Genomic DNA, 16682 nt, shown 5'->3' on the forward strand with positions numbered 1-16682 from the left:
CAGAAAAAAAAGCTAAGGGTAGCATCAAAGAAGGACTGAAGCTTAAGAGGGTACCCTAACCTCCCAGAGAACAGAGCCTACCTATAAAAAGGTAGGAAAAAAGGGCAGACTGCAAGCTCCCTGTTGGCAGGGACATCTTTTCTTTATAGGTCCTTCAGCAACTAACAGAGGACCTTACACGTAGTAGAACTTAGTTACTAATGTGATAAAGGATAAAGGATGGAAAGGTTTGCACTTTTCAGACATCGATGTTGTCTTGTTATGTAAAGGACAGCAATTCCTAGAAGCACACAGATAGGATAATGAGATAATCAGAAAAGAGGGAATTTGGTGCATATTTGCCTTTTTCTGCTCACTTCAGCACTAAAATGCTATAAAAAGAGCATTGAGGGGTAGCTAGGTTACAAAGTGGATTAGCGACAGGCCTGGCTGGAGTCAGGAGGTCCTGGGTTCCTAGCTATGTGACCCTGGGCAAGCCACTTAACCCCAAATGCCTAGCCCTTGCTATTCTTGTGTGTTAGAACTGATACTAAGAGGGAAGGTAAGGGCTTAAAAAAAAGAAAAAAAGAAAGAACACTGAACTAGGGGTCAGAAGCCCCTGAGCACAAGGCCAGGCTTTATCACTTGCTGGTCTGGCCTTGGATAAGTAACTTGTCTCCCAACCTGTTTCTTCACAAAAGTGTAGAGAAAGTGCAGGCAATGCATATAAACCAAAAAGCACTATAGAAGTGTGAACTATTATTAACAGGCATATGAAAAGGCTCTTGTAGAAGCAGTACGACACTGTAGAGAAAATTCTGGGCTTATAGTCATTGGGTTCAAATCTAATCATTGAAGCAAAGTTATAGACAAGCCAGATTGTGATATGCAAAACCTCAGCCCTAGATTATTTTCGCCATTCACCTCTTCCAATCATATTCTAGCTGGTGAACACAGCTAGAAGAAATCTCAGTCATGCTAACTGGATACATTACAAATTCATGTTATCAAATAATGCATGCTTAATTGAAAAATAAACATTTAAAACTACATTATCTAACTTCAACTGGGATGTCACTGCAGCAAGGCCGTTCTTTTATTCCTTCCTAATTTATTCCTTACCTCATTCCCTACATAAGTTATTCCAAACTTTTTTCCTCCTTAAGCCTCCCACAAGTCTACCTCCTTCCATCCTTCCTCTCTCTCCCAAGGACCTGCCTTTTACTTTGCTGAGAATATTGAGACCATTTAACATGATCATCTTCTTCCCTTATTCTCTTCATTTTAGAACCCCTTGACATAATTTCCTACTCTCTTCTACCAAAAAATGCAGTCCCTTTTCCTTGTCAGGGCCAAAACCTTTACACGTGCACTTGAACTCATCGCCTCTTGTCTTCTGCAGCCAAGTGCAACCCCAATCATCCTTTCTCCTAAACCTGCAATCTCTTCCTATTTATTTATCTTGCTGCCTTCAAACATATCCAGTTCTCTCCCATCCTTAAAAGACTTTCACTAGATCCCACCATCCCCTCAAACTATCACCCTATAACTCAATTCTCTTTCTTAAATAACCTTATTAAAAAAGCTGCCCATTTCCTCTCCTCTCACTCAATATTTAATCCTTTGCAATCTGTCTTTTGACTTTGTCACTGAACTAAAATTGCCCTCTTCAAAGTTACTTGTATAAAATGAAGATTTTTTTCTCAGTTCTCATCCTTTTCAATCTATCTGCTGCATTTGACTTAACTGTAATCTTTGAGCAAATGATTTCTATATCTGCATTTATATGCAGATTTATATGTATTTATATAAATGATTTATATGTCAGGTATAGTTTTTCCATGAACTTCAGTCTCACATTCACAATTGTCTATTGTAGGAGGACACTGGACTCATCAGTTTATTATATTATATATTTCTTTCTTTCTTTTTTTAAAGCTTTACCTTCCATCTTAGTACAAATTCTAAGATAGAGAGTGGCAAGGGCTAGGCAAAGGGTTAAGGGTGACACAAATGGGATGTGTCTGAGGCCAGATTTGCCTATTGAATATTTCAAATAGGATGCCCCAGAGACACCTTCTTCCCCAAACCTTCCCTCTTCCAAACGTCCTATTTCTGTTGAAGATACCAAGGTACTTCGGTCTCTCAGGTTGGTAACTGTGGCATTAACCTCAACTTCTCCCTCTCCCTCTCTCCCTATCGCTAGTCACTTGCCGAATCTTGCCATTTTTACCTTTACAGTATCATTCACATTCAACCTCTTCTTTACACTCACTCAGTTACTACCTTAGTTCAAGACCAAAGTGCTTCTTACCTAGGGTACTGCAATAGTCTCTTCATTGGGCACCTTCCAGACCATCTATAGCCTGCTGCCAAAGTAATCTTGCTTAAAGTGAAGATCTGACCACCCTTAAAAGACTTTCTTCACTAGATTCCACCATCCCCTCAAACTATCACCCCATAATTTTCCTCTCTTTCTTAGTCAAATTTATTGAAAAAGCTGCCCCTATTTCTTCTACTCAGTCATCCCCAATGGCCTCCCATTGCCTTTAAGATGAAATATTAATTACTCAGTTTAGTTTTTAAAGTCTAATACAACTTATCTTTCCAGCCTCATTAGATATTGGTTCTACTCCCATCCCCTGCAATCTGGCCAAACTGACCTCTCTTTTCTTCATACATGACACCCCATTTCTCACCTCTGTGCCTTTGCACTGGCCATTTCTCTCATGCCTAGAAATATGCTGCCTCCCTCCAATTACCTCCACCTCATGGAATCCATCTCCTCTTTTAAGAAGCAGCTCAAGTATTATCTTTTGCATGATACTCCCAATTCCTGGTGCTCTCACTCCCAAATTATCTTGAAGTTAACTACTAAATATACAGATCTATATATATATATATATATATATTCACTTTATCCATATGGGGTGTTAGAGTGTTTGTGTGTGTATATATGCTTTATCTCTAGCACCTAGCACAGCGCCTGGCACATAGTAGATACTTGGTAAATGCTTACTGACTGACTGGAGTTCCCACACTGGGAACTCTTACATGAAAATCTTACAAACCTGAGCTGGAGTCCTTGTGAAGGATAATGTGATTGGAGGGGGGGGTGGATATAGCAGTTTAAGAGTGTGCAAAACAAACATTGGTTTTTGTTGTTGTTGTTGTTGTAATTGAATGTTAGATAGTTAATCTAGTTAAGGTATTGGGGGGGCAGGGGTAGATAATATGCGTAAAGGATGGGGTAACAAAGTAAGCCCAAGGTCAGAAGAATCACTTCCATTGGCTCAAAGCCAAGCACCTGATACTAGTCATGGCAGTGAGGAATTCCTGGTCACAGTTGATCTTTCATTTCTTTGATGTTGGGAGATGACAGATGGTTTTGGCATCAAATCTACTGGAAGAAGCTGTCATCTCCTACATCTCTGACTTCATAATTTTTTACCACTGTAGGAACTCCTGAGAGCAGATCTATTACAAGTTACTGATTAGAAAATACTGTGGTCTGTGCTTTAAAAGTTGTTTGTATAGCATAGATATGTAAGCAATGAACCCAGAATTCTAGTTCTGGATTGACAAGTGAAGACCCTGCTATAGATGTGAGGAATAACACAAGTAATCTAGAAAACAGGCATTTAAAAAAATCCAACTTGACACAATAACAGCAATATTGTATGATGATCAGCTGTGAACAATTTAGCTATTCTCAGCAATACAATGATCCAAAACAATTCTGAAGGGCTTATGATGAAAAATATTATCCATCTCTAAAGAAAGAGCTACAGGAGTCTGACTGTACACTGAAGTTTGTCTTTTTTAAAACTTTCTTATTTCTCTTGTGTATGTGTGCAGCTTTTTGTTGTTTTTTTTCTGGTCTGTTTTCTTTTGCAACATGGTTAATACAGAAATATGTTTGGCATGACTGCACATGTATAATCTATATCAAATTATTTGCCAACTCAAGGAGGGAGGAGAGAAAGGGGTAGAGATTTTGGAACTTAAAATTTTTTTAATGAATATTAAAAATTGCTATTACATGTAATTGGAAAAATATATTAAAGTTTTCACTTGAAAAATAAAAATCCCAATTTAGACTAATATAATTGTGTGGCATTAAAGAATATTTGCCTTATCTGCTAATGAAAGATCTTTTTTTTTTTTAAGAGAGAAAAGGAGCCAAGGGAGGGATTTGGGGGTCAAATGTAGACATATAGTACTAGACAAAGAAAGGAAGAGAGATGTTTACATTTAGAACATTTAGAATGTTCACATTTAGAATAATTATAGCTGACATTTATATAATGCTTTAGAGTTCCCAAAATGTTTTATAATAACCTTGTGAGGCTGGCAGTTCAAGTTCAGGAACTATGGACCAAAAAACCAGCTTACTTAGAGTTTTCTTGAAAGATTTGTTTTTCCTTTCCAGCTACTGTCCCCAAAGGTAAAGCATTAAAGGTAGCAAGTTAAAGCCCAACTCCTTTAATACCCCTTGGATAGCATCCCCACCAAACACAGTCACAAGAAAAATTCCCTTAAACATACTAGCAGTTTTCCAACCTCTACTTCTGCCCTGGTACATCAGAGAAACAAATAAAGCTAAGGAGTGCTATTACTCACTAGTTTCCCTGTCCAGCTCTCCTCCCTACCCCAGGAGGTCTGTATTTCTGGGCAGAAGGGGCCAAGAGAAGGAATAATGAAGTTTAATAAAAAATAATGGAAAGAGAGAAAGAGAAATCAGTGTAGTAATGTTGAACAATCTAAGAAACAAACATCAGACAACCATAAATCAGCAATACAAAAATTATTAAAGAAGAGAAAATTTCTGAAAGTCTATTTTGAAAAAATCCAGGTTCTCCTTGCATATTCACAGCCCCAGAGACAGCTTCCAGTGGGGGTCACCCACCAAACAACTCACTTTCAAAAGGTTTACCTAACAAATTTGGACTTTTCCAACATCTACTCCAGCCCTAGCACATCTGAGAAACAAATACAAATTCAGGAAGGAGCCAGTTGGCAATTAACATAATAATGAGCACCACGAGGACATGTTCAAGGCTTTAAGGTAAGCTTCACTGTTAATTGTCCTTCCTGACTTAAGAAAAAAAGTTTATTTCCCAAAATCAAGTTGTTATTTTTAAAAATTATTCTCTAAACCAGACTGCTTTGGGGAAAAAATAATATTCTGTATTTATGTATTTTGCTGAATGAATATAACTAATATCTGAAATGTCACCAGTTTTGAAGAACAGTTTTTAAAGATACTCCACAAAAAGTAAAAAACTTTAGAATCTGCCTTTAGATCAGTTACAAATTAATACTAAAGATGAAACATAGGGAGAACTTCAAATTATTGCCTGATAATCAAGATCTGAAGCTTTTCCTTCAGTAACCCACTCTTTAGAGTTAAATGACCAAATATACATTTAGGACAAAGCTGTCACAGCATGCCCTCTAACTGGATCTAAAATACATTTCCAAACAAAAAACTTCAATTTATTAAAGACTTAACTCAGTACCTACTGTTATGGGGGTACAGATGTGTACCCCTAGGGTTAGGGAAGGATACCTTTTGCAAGAATGTAAGACTCCAAACTTAGCTTAAAAACAAAAAGAGAAATTTATTAATTTAAAAAGTTATGTTGAGAATGGCCAGGAGGATAGCAAGGTGGGACAGCAAGATGGGGAGCAGTTCCTTGGGAGGACAGTATGAATGGAAAGGCTGTTCCCCCAGACGACATCAGTTCTGGGGATTTTATACTTTTTACAACAGTGTTAGTTATCCAGGCATGAGGTGGGGTGATCATACTGGGGTCTGCCTGGGGGCATAAAGATTCCTTAGTTTTAGGGAACAAACAGATGTCTGATAGGATCGAGGTGTAGCCTGAAGGTGCATCTTTCTGTCCATCTTAAATCTAGAGGATGATCAAAGGTAGATAGTCATCTCAGGACCCTAGGGGGAGTCATTGGGTGTTTTTAGGCTCAGTCACAAGGATGGAAGGGATCAAGGGAGTTTCTGGGGGTACAGTGCCCATGTCACCTACTATGTGTAAGGTACTGGTGCTAAGTGATGGGAACACATAGACCAAAAGAGACATTCCCTACCTTTGAGCAGCTTACACTGGAGTAAAATTCTCCAGGAAAATAAATGCTATTAAGGTTGGACATTTCAAGGCTGGTAGAGACTATTATAATATTATCTATTTTTAAAACTTCTCTTACTTCAATTTTAGATTCAGGAGAAGGGGGGGGAGCACATTTCTTTATATCATCTATCTACAAAGTCTCTGGCCCCATGGGAACTGACCCATCACACAGGAAAATCAAGTCTGTTCTACAAGTGGTTGTTGCATAAACATTTTCTTCTTATCAAACTTTAACTTTTCTGCTCACAGAAGAATTCAAGTTTTGGAATCGTTTGCTTCTCGGTCAACACCTCAATTAGGAGTGATGTGGTTTACATTATTTTCACCTGAGAATTCATTGGGGCTATGTGTCCAGAAAATAAATATTATATTTTCCTAGCCATCATTGGGACTAAATTGCTTTGGCAAAATACTTGGGCATTAGAGACTAAATAGAGCATAAGAACTGGGCTTCCCCTCCTGAACAGGGTTGGAGTTGCTTCCTCAAATCAGGCTGCAGAGTAATGTGATAATTCTTTCTAGAGTCCAGGCAAGCACCCTTTAAGGTGTGCAAATACATACCAGCACCAAAATCACAAATCCTTCACAATCCTACCTGACACTCTCTTTCCATTCTTAACTGTAGGGACCTGGTGCTCTCCTTGCCACTCACCTACTTCGACTTCTAGAATGTTAAGTTAGAGATAGAAGTCATCCAGTGAATCCTGAGGAGGCCAGGAGAATTTAAGTGTTAATTCTAGCTCAAATTCTGCTCTACAAAGACTAGACAAGAAAGAATCAGGAATTCTATCAGCCAGTGTTCAACAAACCAGCAAAGCAAATATTGCTTAGTAAAAAACTCCCTATTTGATAAAACACTGCAGGGGACACTGGAAAGCAGTCTGGCAGAAATTAATTTTAAATCAATACCTTACACTACATTCTACAACATATTCTAAATGTATGTGTACCTTAATATTAAAGGTCATTCTATAAAAAAATTAGAAGAGAAATTGGATTCTTAAATGAGATAGGCAATTACAAAATTATTAATTTATGGCCAGTCTCATAATTTTCACTCTTACAAAGCAAAATTCAACAGCTAGCATGTATATAGACTAGATAGATATTTAACCAAAAGCCATTCCCCAATAGTAATGGGGCCAATGAATAGGAACAGTTCTCATAAGATTTGCAACAAATTCCTACTACTAAGTGAAATCCAAATCAAAACAACTCTGATTTTACCGCAGCCTCACAAATTGACACAGATAATAAAAGTTGGAAATAGTCAATGTTGCAGGGGGGTTGTGGGAAGTTGGGCACAGTAGTGCATTGTTGGAGAAACTATGAATCAATACAACTATTCCGAAAATAGATTTGGAATTATGTAAATAAAGTGACTAAACTGTATTTAGTCCATACACTTTGATCCAGATATTCCATTACTAGGTTTATACCCTAAGGAGACTTTTGATAAAAAGAAAATCCACATATACACTAAAATATTTAGAGCACTTCTTTTTGTGATAGCACAGAACTGGAAACATAGATGCCCACTAATTAAATCAGCTTAAACTGTGATACATTAATGTAACAAAATATTACTGTGTTCTAAGAAATTAAGAATAGAGCAAAGCAAAGGCAACTAAATAGTATAGTGGAGAGAGACCAAACCTGGAGTTAGAGGACCTGGGTTCAAATGTAGTTCCTAGCTATGTGGTCCTTGGTCAGCCACTTAACCCCAATTGCTAGCTCTTGCTACTCTTCAGTCTTAGACCAGATATTAATTCAGAAGGTAAGGATTTAAAAAAAAAAAACTAGAGAAGCATAGGAAGATGGATAAACTTTGATGTGGAATGAAGTAAGCAGAGCCAAGAAAACATATATACAATGACTTCAACAATGCAAACATAAATAAATAACGAATGTTGCTAAATTACAAAGAACAAGCATGACTGGTAGTAAGAGATATGAGAAGACCTATTCACCCTTTCTATGTGGAGGTAGGTGGAACACAAATGTTATATTGCACATATTTTCAGACTTTTTCAATGTACTGGTCAGACTGATTTTTTTCTTTTCATTTGTCTTAAAAAGTATTGAGAGAATGGCTCTCTGGGAAGACAAAATGGAGATACCTGAGGAAATTAGGGTAATGTAAAAAAATAAATCAATAAAAACCTAAAAAAATTCAGCTCAGAATGGACCAAGATAATAATTGTAAAGTCTTTAACCCAGTATCTGGCACATAGCAATTGCTATTAAATGTTAGCTATTATTGTTATTAAACTACCCTCAAATTTGCTCAACAACAGTGGTACCAAACTCAAATAGAAACTCTTTGAGCTGCACATTGACTTAGAAAATCACATGTTAACATTATCTATGTATTTTTATTTATTTTGTTAAATACTTCCAGTTGCATTCAGGAATGTTGCTGGTCAATGTCACAGTAACTGTCCTACTGTTCTAGAGGATAGCTAATATCATGGCTCCAGAACAGACTTAGGAATTCTCCATAATTAAAATAATCTCAAAGACAGAGCAGCAATTTGGAATATTTGAAAGTTTCCCCAACATTCCAGGAGAAGACATTTAGGTTTTTAACCAGGCTCATGACATTGGCTTGTTATGTGATCCTGGCAAATCAAGTTCCTACCTTGCAAAATAAATGAGTTGGTCCAGAAGACCTCTACAGTTCCTTCCAAGTCTAAGATTCTATCTGACTGAACAAGGAAAGTAAGACCCAGGAAAGGAAAAGGAGCTGGATTCACAGAGGAAAACTTCAAAGTTTTAATGTAAGAGGCAAACTTAGAACTGAAGTAAGGAAAAACTTCCTTATAATTTATAGCAAACCAGAAGCAAAATGGATTATCTTGGAAGTCTTCAAAGCAAAAGCCACTGTCAGGTTTTTGTGTTGGGCCAGAAAGACTCTGAAGTCCATGTGATTCTGTGCCTTAGTGATCACCTAATCAAGTGGTTCCCATTTAGTAGTCTGAAAACCTAGGGGTTTTGCAACTGTTGTCCAAAGGATTCACACTAACAATTTGTTAATGGCTCAATAAATAATTAAGCAGCAAATAACTGCCCAATTATCTTACAAATATATCTTCCCTTTTGGTATTGTCAAATATTGCAAACCTATGTTGAAATAAAAAAGAACCAGCATCAAAATTAAGTTTATGCTTATGTTAGACCTCTTCCAAGTTATAACTTATTTCATTAAAAATGTTGTTCCAAGACAATTTGTAAAATAAACTTAATATTAAGTATCTACCATTATAGTACACATGCTTGTCTGCATTTTTATTTTACAGCATGTCCCACAAAATATTTGTATCTATTTTAAAATTAGCTTAATAATTTAATATTTAGACATTTCATAGTCATATGTATCATGAAATATGTATTTTGTAGTTATGGATATAAAATTATATATAATGGATTTTAAATAATTCTATATGAAAACAATTTTCTTTTGGGGACAAAGTTGTCATTGTATTTATAAGCACTTAATAAAAAATTTTCCATGTAAATGAGGTAAATCTAATAAATCTAAATCTGACTTATTTATTAGAAATTTGGGATTCACAACTCATTTTTTTATTGCTGAAAAGGGTTTGTGGAACAAAAACTTTGGGAACCCCTGATCTGGCCCAACACACTACATTTTATAGGGCATAAATCTGAGCTCCAGGAAAGGAAGGTACTTGTCTAAGAAGACACGGGTACACCAACTAGGTGGCTCGGAGAGCCAGGTCCAGAAATGGGAGGTCCTGGGTTCAACTTTTAACTCGGGCACTTCCTAAGCTTTGTGACCCTGGGCAAACCACTTAACCCCAAATGTCCAGCCCTTAGCACGATTCTGCCTTGGAGCCAATACTTGGAACCGAGTCTAAGAAAGGTTTAAAAAAAAAAAAGGTGACCCGGGTAGCAAGTTGAAGAGTTAGGATTCGAATCCAGGTCTCCCCAGTCGCGGATTCTTCCCATCCAGGCACCAAGGTCACAGAGACAATCAATGGCACTATAGAACGACTATAGAAGCCATTCTCGACCACTCCCGGCCACCTTGGCCAGTCCCCAAGCCTCTCGTTCCCCGGTCCGACTACCCCACCTCTGCGCGTGCTCGAGCCTGCCCACTGCGCCGGCGCGACCTCCGCCCGCTTCCGCCTCCCCTTCACCTTCCTAGGAACTAGCTTAGCCCCCAAGTGCCGGTCTTTGTGCGTGCGGCCCAGAGCCTGGGGCTTCCCCTCAGCCGCTGCCCGCCCCAGCCCACCTTGCCCTTCGAGATGTACACACCAGCTTCTCGGGGCTGAGCCCTGGGGCTGCAGGCGGCGGCTCCTCGGCGGCCCAAGCAGCCCCGCCGGGATCGCCTGCCCTTGCCCCGCCTCTGCCGCGCCGCCTGACAGGAGCCCCATTTCCGCCCGTTGCTGGGCAGTGGCTACGCGATGGGTCCTTCCCCTAGAGACTCTCGGCTCTACGCGTGGGTCTCGGCTCTAACGTTCCGCCGGCGCTCAACGCACAACAATCAACCGGCTTAGTGAGTGCTACAGGACAGATTCGGATTCGAGGGGAGCCTGGCCCTACGGCCCTTGGCATTCAGCCTGGGTTTCAAACAGCGCCCCCGTCCCCACCCTCAAGGAAACGGCCACTTAAAATTGATTTAGAGAGGCCGATGGAGCCAGAGGAGCACTGAAATGATTACCTTAACCCCTTAGCTCCCCGTCTTACTCTTAGGGACCCCTTCCCTTCTCCCTGTACTTTGTAGGATCCCCACAGAGGACACTCAGCTTCATCCTGGCCCCCGTCTGAGCCCCAAATCTAAACCCAGTTGTTTGTTGTTCAGCCATTTAATCGGGTCTGACTCCTGGTAATCCCCATGGACACCATAGGGCACTCCATGTACTTCTATCCTCCACTATCTCCTGACATCTATCCAAGCTCATGTTTCTTGCTTCCATGACACTATCCATCTTATCTTCTGCCCATCATTCTCTTCTCCTTTTATCTTCAATCTTTCCCAAGAACCTATTTCATCATGTGGCCAAAGAATTTAAATTTTTGTCTTCAGTATTTGACTTTCCAGTGAAATAATCTGACAATTTCTTTAAATATTAACTAACCTGATCACTTTGCTGTCCAGGGGATTCCCAGAAGCCTTTTCCAGCACCATAATTTGAACACCATCAATTCTACAATGCTGTTTTCTGTATAATCCAACTCATGGCCATATATTAAGAATGGAAAAACCATAGCTTTGCTATAGAGATCTTTGTCAATAAGACCATCTTGAAAATGACCTTTGCCATGGCTCATTTTCTTTGGAATGTTGAATATTCCATAGTGTTGAGGTCCTAATTGAAGCCCAGCCTACTGAGAGGCCTACTTCATTACTTCTTCTGTTCCATGGTCTCTCTTGTGTTACTTTAGGAAAGGAGGCATATGGAAAGGGGACCCTCCCTAGACTCCATACTCTGACCCTGCTGATAAACACCACACCCATTTGAGTACCTAATGCTACCCTAAGATTGTAAGGAGGGAAGCCCAGCCCAACAGCTGTTCTGAGCCTCTGTAAGATCCAAAGAAGTGACCACTGGAGAACAAAAGCATTTTTTAATGCCAATCTTTATGTCTCAACAGGGTTTGTGAAACATCTCCCTATTTAACTTAATTCAGATGCAGCCACTTACAGCTCTAGCCAAAGAGCCCTGCTCAAGACTCTCCAATGAATTCCATGGACTAACCTTGACAATGAGACTGAGGAATAGAGCCCTGTACTGTGCAGACATTGGAAGAGTACAGAATTTGGAGTAAAAAAACCTATGTTTGAGCCTCAGTTCTAATACTCAGTTTCCTCATCTATAAAATGGGGATCCTAATATGTGTACCACCTATCTCAAAGAAAGTGCTTTGAAAATTGCAAGGCGTTATGGAAAAGTGAGTTCCTAGTACTGTTAATTTGATTATTACCCTAACCTTGGTCAGGGCCCCTTGAACCCTCTATAAAGTGGCCAGGCCCTCTGAGAGTAAACTTGGCCTGATGAGGAAGAGGGGGAAGCTGTCCTTTACTGCTTGGCCACTTATCCTGGTCTGGGAGAACAGATGAAATAAAAAAGATTTTCAGATCACCCATTCTGTTAAAGATGGAAGGGACCTTACAGGTCAGCCGAGTCTGGTCTCCACATTTTCCCGGTGGGGAAACAGGCCCAGGTTCACTGAGGTTTACCAAGGTTCACCCAGTAAATGTCCAAAGTAGAATGTTATAGAGAGATGAACACTCTCTATTGTTTCTCTACCCTCTAAGAACTCTGATACACAAAGGAGCTCTAAAAACCACATGGATTCCATTTCCCTTATGCTATTTGCCCTTAGCAGCTGTTTCTCTCCTGCCTGCCACCCAATGCACAAATATACAGACACACCTTATATTAGCTGGATCCAGGAAATCTCCAGTAATGGGAAGTCTTGTTGTTGGGACCAGAGGAGCAGCCGCACTGGAGGCTCCGGCAAATTGAATGAGCTGAAAACCAGGTCACTATTCCATCAGAACTCCCTTCCTGCCTTCCCTTGGGCCCCACCTACCCTCAGGCCTGCTGGGGGCTGATAAGAAGGCTAGAGAATTTTCCGGGGGAGAAGACCCAGGCAAGGGGTAAGACCGATACAGGGGACTCGGGTCCAATATGGCAGGCAAGCAGAGTGAGGAGAGTTGGAAAAACCTCAGAATACACAACACAACATAACATTTCAGATCTAGAAAGGACCTTTGAGGTCATCTAATCTAAACTCCCTAGTTCACAGATGGGAAAAGTGAGACCTCTAGGACCTTACATAAGGTCACAATAAGTTGAGGCAGAGTCTAATTTGATTAGTTTCTAACTTTCTTGACCCTTCTGGAGGAATTCCTGCTCTAGAACCAGACCACCCAAGGTAAGGCTAGTAACATGTTCAAGGAATTGTGAAAGATCTCAAGGGCAAACCACTAACCCAGGGCTATATCAGCAGCAAAGGATGGAAGAGCTGAAAAGGAGTCATCATTTCCATTAGACATGTTCCCCTGACCTGACCACAGCTATGATTTCCCAAGACTTTTGACTCCACTCAACCCAACCTTCCAAGGCCCAGAAGTCATCTCCCCCACAGGAATTCAGAAAAGCAGCTCTCCTCCTTAGCTCTCTTCCTTATTCATGCCCTCCAGAGAAATCTTACTAGGAGAGACCATCTCAATTTTTATCTCCTCCAAGAAATCTTGCTTGACTATCCCAAACCCAGTAGCCTCCATATGGCCTGTATGTACTGCCTGATATTTTTTTTTCCAGTCTGGTACCATACTTTATTTTTTTAGGATTTTTTTTTCTAGCCAAGGGTCTTTTATTTTTTTAATTTTTTGAAAAATTTACTTAGTCAATTTAGAACATTATTCTTTGGTTACAAGAATCATATTTCTTTCCCTCCCTCCCCTCCCCCACCCCTCCCTGTAGAGGTGCAATTCCACTGGGTTTTACATGTGTAAAGATCAGAACCTATTTCCATGTTGTTGTTTGCGCTAGGATGTTCATTTAGAATCTACATCCCCAATCATATCCCCTCAACCCATGTAACCAAGTAGTTGTTTTTCTTCTGTATTTCTACTCCCACAGTTTTTCCTGAGGGTGGATAGTGATCTTTCTCCTAGATCCCTCTGAATTGTTCATGGTCACTGCATTGCCACTAATGGAGAAGTTCATTACATTTGATTGTACCACAGTGTATCAGTCTCTGTGTTCTCCTGATTCTGCTCTTCTCACTCTGCATCAATTCCTGGAGGTCATTCCAGTACTGCCTGATATTTTTAGTTAACTTCTGTTTCTCGTTTTCTTCAGTCAGAAAGCAGGAAACAGAAGAGAGTGGGGTGGGGGTGGGGAATGACGTGGCACAGAAGAGCCTATAATTTAGGTGAATTTATTAATCTGTGAATTTGAAATGTGCTAAGATTTAGAATTAGAAGGGACCTTAGAGATTGTTTAGTCCAACCTCACATTGGAGAAATGAGGAAAAATAAAGTCTAGAGGTCATAAAAAGGCCATCTAATCCAAACCTCTCATTTTACAGATGAAGAAACTGAGGCATAGAGATGTTAAATGACTTGTCCAAAGTCACATAGTAAATAGCTAAGCCAGAAATGAAACCCAAGTCCCCTATCCCTAAATCTAATCATCTTTCTGAGATAAGAGGGAAAGTTCTTGCCTGGGAGTCCATAGACTTGGGGGCAGGGAGGGGGCACTATCTTTCGATAAATTCCCTGAATTTGGTAAAGGTATAATTTCTATTGTGGTTTCCTTTGTAATCCTATGTATGGTATTTTATATATTTAAGAACATTATTCCAAGAAGGGGTCCTTAGGTTTCATCAGATTGCCAAAGGGGTCCCTGACACAAGAAAAGTTAAGAACCCCTGAACTCCAGGGGACAAGAGTAAATAAATAGGAAAAACAAATAGAAAAGAAAATTAATCTACTTTCTATGGCATAAACCAGTTAGCTTTCTCTGTAAAATGAGATTTGCTTAGATTAAGAAGTCTCATCCAATTCTAAATCTTTAATCATGCTGGATACAGTGATAAAGACATACCATAGAGAAGGATTTTATAATACATCTAACATATATATGATAAATACTGTCTACAAAGAAAAGATCTTCATATTAGATGTTGATTTCGACAGAGACTATGAAAGTCCTTCAGAGAAAGGATGGAATCTCGACTACTTCATTTCTCTGTTCCTAGTTTTCTATTCCCTCACCAAATACACAACCCTTGACACAGCCTAGTACAAGAGTGGACAGGCACATAAGGAACTGTGGAAACACTTGTCAGTTTTATTGGTGGATGGCAGGTTAGCATTTGCTTCTGGATTCTCTACCTAGATCAATGTGAACCCCAATCAGCCCCCTACTCCTGGAAGTGGGCCAAGACTTCCAGAAATATGATGCAGGTCAGCAAAAAGAACTATTTGATCCCAGTATGTATCCCAGTCATTCCATTTGGAAGGAACCTTTTGTAAACTGGAATAACTTCTCATTGTTCAGATGGGGAAAGTGAGGCACAGACAGACCATTCCAGCACAGATAACCAGGACAAGAACTCAAGAATCTTGACCCTTGCTTCTTGAAGTCCTGATACTCACCTTAGTGTCCTGGGCAGAGAATTTCCTTCTCCTTCAACCTTCACCTTCCAGACTACCCCAAGGCCTACATTTGATATTTAAAGATTTTGACACAGTTATCACCATTGTCAGCCACCAATAATCGGCCATGGGAGGCACAGGCCACCCCTGTGGGCCTTTGCAGACCTTTAGATACAAGTCTGACTGGGGGCCCAGCTTGTGGGAATAGGGTTACTTCTTTAAGCTGTTCATCCACGACAATTATGTTGCCCTCCGGATCAGTGCAGATTCCGGCTGGGTTCCCAAATGGGTACTCAAGCCGGCTGCTCAGAGAGCCCAGTGCCTGGTGAGCATGGCCAAAGAGCCGGACGTCTCCGCATTCCTCACTCACCACAAAGCCCCAATCTGGGCCACAGCTCACATGACGGGGGCCACACAGGCCTGGGACCGAGGTCAGGCCCATGACCTTGAATGATGAGCCTAATGAAAAACTATGAACTAAACCCGAGACATAGTCTGCTACCAGGACGCGTCCCAGAGCATCTACTCCCAGGCCTCGGGGGGACTCAAAGGTCAAGATTTTCACCCATTCACCCTGGGAGGCCTCAGAAAGGTGGCGGAAGGCATAGACTGCTCTGTGGACCAGGCTACTGACCAGTACCAGCCCTGACCCTGTCACAGTCACATCTTCTGACACAAAGGCTCCAGTCCCCGGCAGGCTACAGGGCAGAGTGTGGAGAAGGTGCCCCGAGAGGTCAAGGATCTGGACACAGGGGGTCTCATCGAAGGTCAGGTAGAGCGCGTCATCCAGGGAGCAATGCAAGCCTCTGACCCCACCAGGAGTGGGGATTCTTCTCAGAAGCTGGTCCTGCTGGAACCGGAGGAGGTGAGCCACATGACCCAACTCCACACACAAGCCTTGGCTTTGGTGTGCCAGTTGTTGAAGATAAGAGCCAGTGAGCAGTCCCAAGCCTCCAGGTTGCTCTAGAAGTGGGCTGGCCACCTGTAAGGTATGAAGAGATGTAGCTTGAAGGGCATGCATAGCTCGGAGGAACTTTTCCTTCTGTTGTCGACTTGTCTCCAAGGCATGGGCCATCTATGCCTCTCCAAAACAAAGGGAATAGGCAAGGATGAGGAAGAACTTACTATTAAATAGCTGAGGTAGTGACTTTCCCGCCACTGGAACTATTCAAGCAGAAGCTGGATGGCCACTGGTCAGGGATACCGTAGAGGGGATTCCTGCATGGGGACGGAAGTTACACTAGATTACCTCTAAATTCCTTTTTAGCTCTGAGGTTCTAAGAGCGCATAAAGGGAACTAAAGTGATCTTTCTTTAGTAACTCTTCAAGGCCCATTCAAGTCCTGCTTCCTCAAAGAAGTCTTCCCAAGAACCTTTCCCCTCTTCACTCCTAGAACATCATCAGCTCTTTGT

The 16682-nt window shown here is 40.8% G+C and overlaps 2 protein-coding genes and 2 long non-coding RNA genes across 10 annotated transcripts in view; 2 read left to right on the forward strand and 2 right to left on the reverse strand.

Annotated features, from left to right (window-relative positions):
• PIGQ (phosphatidylinositol glycan anchor biosynthesis class Q) overlaps window positions 1-12609 on the reverse strand; it is a 70905-nt gene extending 58296 nt beyond the window's left edge. The window contains exon 1 of one of the 4 annotated variants that reach the window (XM_056805750.1): window positions 12533-12609. Coding sequence is in view for 2 of the 4 variants with exons in the window: in XM_007499201.3 (XP_007499263.1) it covers window positions 10410-10528 (119 nt within the window). In the remaining 2 variants the exon portion in view is untranslated. Of the gene's footprint in view, window positions 1-10386; window positions 10538-12269; window positions 12358-12532 lie in introns of those variants that run through there. The other 3 variants (XM_056805748.1, XM_007499201.3, XM_056805749.1) reach the window with 3 other exon arrangements.
• LOC103103772 (uncharacterized) lies at window positions 10516-12033 on the forward strand. The gene is made up of 2 exons (XR_470314.2): window positions 10516-10650; window positions 11751-12033. It is a non-coding gene; the product is annotated as an uncharacterized LOC103103772 (long non-coding RNA).
• LOC130455528 (uncharacterized) overlaps window positions 12229-16682 on the forward strand; it is a 30866-nt gene continuing 26412 nt past the window's right edge. For 2 of the 3 annotated variants that reach the window (XR_008913551.1, XR_008913553.1), the window contains exon 1: window positions 12634-12759. This is a non-coding gene — a long non-coding RNA (uncharacterized LOC130455528). Of the gene's footprint in view, window positions 12760-16682 lie in introns of all 3 variants that reach the window. The other variant, XR_008913552.1, reaches the window with a different exon arrangement.
• NHLRC4 (NHL repeat containing 4) overlaps window positions 14943-16682 on the reverse strand; it is a 2578-nt gene continuing 838 nt past the window's right edge. Inside the window, exons 2-3 of one of the 2 annotated variants that reach the window (XR_001623588.2) lie at window positions 16396-16488; window positions 14943-16252 (exon numbers count right to left, since the gene is read on the reverse strand). Coding sequence is in view for 1 of the 2 variants with exons in the window: in XM_001373021.4 (XP_001373058.1) it covers window positions 15335-16345 (1011 nt within the window). In the remaining variant the exon portion in view is untranslated. Of the gene's footprint in view, window positions 16489-16682 lie in introns of both variants that reach the window. The other variant, XM_001373021.4, reaches the window with a different exon arrangement.

The sequence above is a fragment of the Monodelphis domestica genome, chromosome 7 (genome assembly GCF_027887165.1).
Source record: "Monodelphis domestica isolate mMonDom1 chromosome 7, mMonDom1.pri, whole genome shotgun sequence".
Taxonomy (NCBI): Eukaryota; Metazoa; Chordata; class Mammalia; order Didelphimorphia; family Didelphidae; genus Monodelphis; species Monodelphis domestica.